The 4494-nt window shown below is 45.4% G+C and overlaps 1 protein-coding gene across 1 annotated transcript; it reads left to right on the top strand.

The window, feature by feature from the left end:
• Nucleotides 1–236: 236 nt before the first annotated feature.
• Nucleotides 237–956, top strand: MELLADRAFT_70315 (uncharacterized protein; the record flags this gene model as incomplete). The annotated part of the gene is made up of 1 exon (XM_007419709.1): nucleotides 237–956. The coding sequence occupies one exon, from the start codon at nucleotides 237–239 to the stop codon at nucleotides 954–956; it is 720 nt and encodes a 239-aa protein (XP_007419771.1).
• Between the last annotated feature and the right edge of the window lie 3538 nt (nucleotides 957–4494).

Genomic DNA, 4494 nt, shown 5'->3' with positions numbered 1-4494 from the left:
TAGTCCCACCTTCCTGATAAGCTTTACCACTAATTTATGATCTTCTATTTGATACCCTGCTTGGCTGAAGACACACTTCACCTCCTAACATATAAGCCACTTCTTCATATACCTGAATCCCCCTTCATCAAAGTCACCCCGCTCAAGCAATTATTTCGAAATATTTCATAACACTAAAACACTGAAGCGCGTTCAATATGAAGAGTTTTGTAGCTGGCCTAGCAGTGATTTCAATCATGTACAGCCAGGCGACTCCCCTTCCTGCCGGTTTAAATCAAGAGAAGCTCAACCTCAGCCAGCTTCCCATCCGGAACGACCTGTCAACTACTCCAGAAATGCACACCGCCTTTCAATCTGCCAACATGAACTCTTCGAATAGAAAGTTCAAACCTGGATTATCCAAAGTTCAAAGTCAATACTTGAACAGCCTGCGAACAGATGAGGAATCCACACACCACGCTGGAACATCCCCGGCTCGTTTTCCTATATCCCCACCGACTCGTCAGAGGTTTTGGTCTATCAAAGGATTCAAAGTGATCCCTGGTCTTCGAAGTATGCCACGTAAAGACCAGAAGAAGGATGAAGGCTATGCCTCCTGGCTCTGCAGTTTGGTTACGAATCCAAAGGTCCCACATGATGCTGCTTTACCCAACATGGGGACTCGTGGTCCATCAAATGTAATGCAAATCAGTCACCATCCCTTACAACAGATAAATAATATCCAGATTGAAATACAAAGAATTCCCAAGAATAGGAATAGAATTCGTACAAAGAGAAGTGACCAACCTACTTCTACACCATCTGTTGAAGAAAAATCAAAAAACCCTTCTAATGAACATCTTGGATGTGCTGACATTGCAGTTATTCTATCACTTATTGGATTTGTCACAATAGTTATTCTGATTTGGTTATTTGGAAACAAATCAAAACAAATATTAACTTTTTGGAAAAAATGAAGTTGATACAGTTATAATTTGAGTTTTCAAAGGTCTTTGAGTTTGGAAATCATCAATGAGATCTGCTTAGCGCGTACTTAACATCTGTGTCCATATTTCATCTTTTCAGACGTCACTTTTTATGGAGAAGGAAACGCGTTATTTTATACTCCTCATGAATAATATCAGCTTAAATGTATATTATAAAGCTTTTATTCTATGAGTTATGTCAGCCTGAGGAGAATTGAAAGCAATTGTTGACTCCAGATAACAAACCATAACACATTACTTCTGGTCTCTTATTTCTCTCTTCTATGCTTGTTGTCTTTTTCGGTCACGAAAACCTGATATTCCTATATATACGCTCCGCTATTTGGCTTCCAAACAATCACAAAATCAATTCTAATGGCCGAAAGTTTTCATCCAAAGCTTCTTCCTTCCAAATTACAATTCTTTATTTATGTGTTTTCCGGAATTAATTATTTTCTGCTGAACCTATTTTCTCAAGTAGCCCTTTTGATCTCCCTTTGTGAAATTTTTGTATTGCTTTGTACACATCACAAAAATTCTGGAAGAATTGAATGATGAGAAGTTTCAGTCAAAATCCGTACATTATCATCACAGAGATCCACTAGATATCCTGAAATGAAGGGGTTTCCAAACCTTACACTACAGGTCACAAATCCATGAGATACAAAGATGAATATTTGAATGAGAGGTATCATAAAAGATGTGTCAGACCATCCGCATCACACAATTTTTAATAACAGGATCATTGATGTCAGTGTCACTTTAGCTACGCGTCTGCGCATAAAGATTAAAAAAAACCTCCGACTTGTGACCTTGTTTTTCAAGAGAATTCTAGCCTAATTTACCGTAATATCACCAGCAGCCTACCTTTTGATTATCCGGTTTTGTGATCTTCGACACCCAAACCATCCATTTGGTGAAGAGCAAGTTATCTATGACTTGCTCGTGTTTTGTGTAGATGTTAGTAATTCTATCATCTACCCCCCGCCTCTCCTCTACTCTTAATGCGAGTGTGGGAGAGGTGTCGGGACGGCGGCTGCAGGCCGGCCTGGTTTGCGTGGTCCAGAAAATTTTCTTTCTCACGCAAACCAAGGCTTGTTTGCTGACACGCTGGGTGGGTGGGTGGTATTTGAAAAGAATTTGTAACAATACGAGAGTGCGAAAACAGAGTTCAGACTGGCGGGCGATGAGACAGACGTGCGAGAATTCGGCTAAGGGAAAATTTTCCCTTGCCGCGGCAAACTTCTCTCCTGGGAAGTTTGTCCTCGCTATAAGCATACTTGCTATAGTCTGTTGCCACCCGCTCTTCAGTCATGGAACTCGTCGCCAAGACGTTCCTTAGTTGACGTCACCAATCCATTTAGTGAAGAGCAAGTTATCTATGACTTGCTCGTGTTTTGTGTAGATGTTAGTAATTCTATCATCTACCACCCACCTCTCCTCTACTCTTAATGCGAGTGTGGGAGAGGTGTCGGGACGGCGGCCGCAGGCCGGCCTGGTTTGCGTGGTCCAGAAAATTTTCTTTCTCACACAAACCAAGGCTTGTTTGCTGATAGTCTGCTACTAGGCCCTTATGAGGTTGGTAGGATTTCCTCGGCGACTTCCCAACTTGGCGGGCTCCTTGGTAGGGCTCGGCATGTCGAGGAAAACCCTCAACCTGCCAAGGGCCCGGTTTCTTGCCGCTCACTGCTTCACTCCTTCCTCTAGGTCTATTTCTCTCGTTTCCTCTCTCTCTCTCTCTTTTTTTTTTTTTTTGGATTGCCTCAGGTATCTCTTCGAGGTCATTAACCTAAACTTCCTTTCACTCTTCGCTCGCTTCTTCTTCTACCTCTCTCCCCTCTCTCTTCTTTCTTCTTTTTTTTTTTTTTTTTTTTTTTTTAGGGTTTTGGTCATCTGGTGGCGTAGATCGGCGAGCGCGGCTAAACTTCCGGGGTAATCGGTCAGTCAGTTTAATTGAGCTGAACTCTATTGATGAGCTGATATCGCTCCGCTTCCAAAGATCTGTACTCACTTTTCAGCCGAAATTCGCTTTGTTCCTCCTATCAATTGCCCAAAGTAGGTCTTTCGCCTCCTTCACTTCATCTGCTGCGTATCCTTTCAAGTACACGTCCACGGCCGTCGATGTCCATCTTCCTTGCCTCATTATCTTTTCTTTCGGCCATCCCAGGTTCCATTTGAGGGAGGCGCCACCTACCCTGAAGGAGTGGCCCGACCAGACCCCTACCTTCACTCCGCTCTTTCCCCATAGCGATTCCACCAGGTCTATGAACACCTTTTTGGACAACGGTCTCCTCTGTTTCCCCGATCCGTAACCGAAGAGTACTTCGTCTTGTCCGAATTGTTTGTTCCTCTCTATCAGGCGGTCTAGTGCCGCCACGGGGTCGAGTATTGAAGGCTGTGATGGGATACGGATGACTTGTGCCTCCCCTGGTTTCGCAGTCTTCGCCCTCCATAAGTTTAGGACTGCTACCCGTTTCTCTCCTTCTCCTTCAAAAGTCAGGTCCTTCCTTGTTAGCATCCCCTCTTCTCGCGTCGTTCGGGTCAGTTCCCCTAATCGCATCATACCCCAGAATCCGACTAGAGCGACCGCTGTCACCGCGTCGTTGATGTCTGATTTACCCGCTAGTTCGCAGACCAGGCCTATCAACTCTCGTACCTGGATCGGGCTCTTCTCGCCGCTCTTCTTCTTCTGCTCGTCTTTCTTAGCACTCAGTTCCGTTTGTTCTTCTGCTCTCTCGGTCGCCTTTATCAGCGCTTTGATCATCTTCTGGTCTAGATCTGGAGGTGTGAGCTTTGTCGCCATCTGCCACGCTACTAGGCCGGCGAGGTATTTCTCAATAGTTTTTGCTTTGACTGTTCTTCTGGCTGACGTGTCCTTCTTTGCATTTGAATCACCTGCCCAGACGATGAACCCGTATATGTCGCTCGCTTGAACTGGTATGGCGGAGTCCCAGCATTTTCCCTCGCTCTCTATGTATTCTTTGAATTTGGCCACGGCGCTTGTGTAACCCTGTTTCGTCTTCTCCGCCCACGACCCGCTGACCATGCGTCTTGCGATTTGCAGCGTCTTCTTGTCTGCCACTTCCTCCTCGATTTTTGCAAAGCTTGGGCAACTTCCCTTCATCCGCGTGGCTCTCTGCTAGGGGGGTTGGGGGTTGTCCAACATCCGCATCAGCTATGTAGATTTCCTCTTAGTGGAGTTATGGGTGCTACTGACCTGATTCCGGTTCCTTCCTTGTCTGGCTTTGCTCCTCTCCGGAATACCGTGTGTCGCTCAGTCTCCCCCTAGTATCGGGTTGTTCTGTTGGACTGAGAGAGGGACCTTTGATGCTTCTATGTAATCTTGTAAGTCACTCGGTATCTCTACTTGGATCCGGTCTTCGTCGTACTTCTCTATCCTGACACCTCTGGATAGGTCGTCTGCGTCGTTCTTTAGTGAAGTAACCTGTTTCTCCTCTAGGTCGCAGTCAAGTTCTACGAGTCTCCTCTGTAGGCGTCTCCACTCGTTGTTCACCGCGACGTGTTTGGA

Source organism: Melampsora larici-populina (assembly GCF_000204055.1).
Source record: "Melampsora larici-populina 98AG31 unplaced genomic scaffold MELLAscaffold_403, whole genome shotgun sequence".
Lineage (NCBI taxonomy): Eukaryota > Fungi > Basidiomycota > Pucciniomycetes > Pucciniales > Melampsoraceae > Melampsora > Melampsora laricis-populina.
This window is presented reverse-complemented; position numbering and strand designations above follow the sequence as displayed.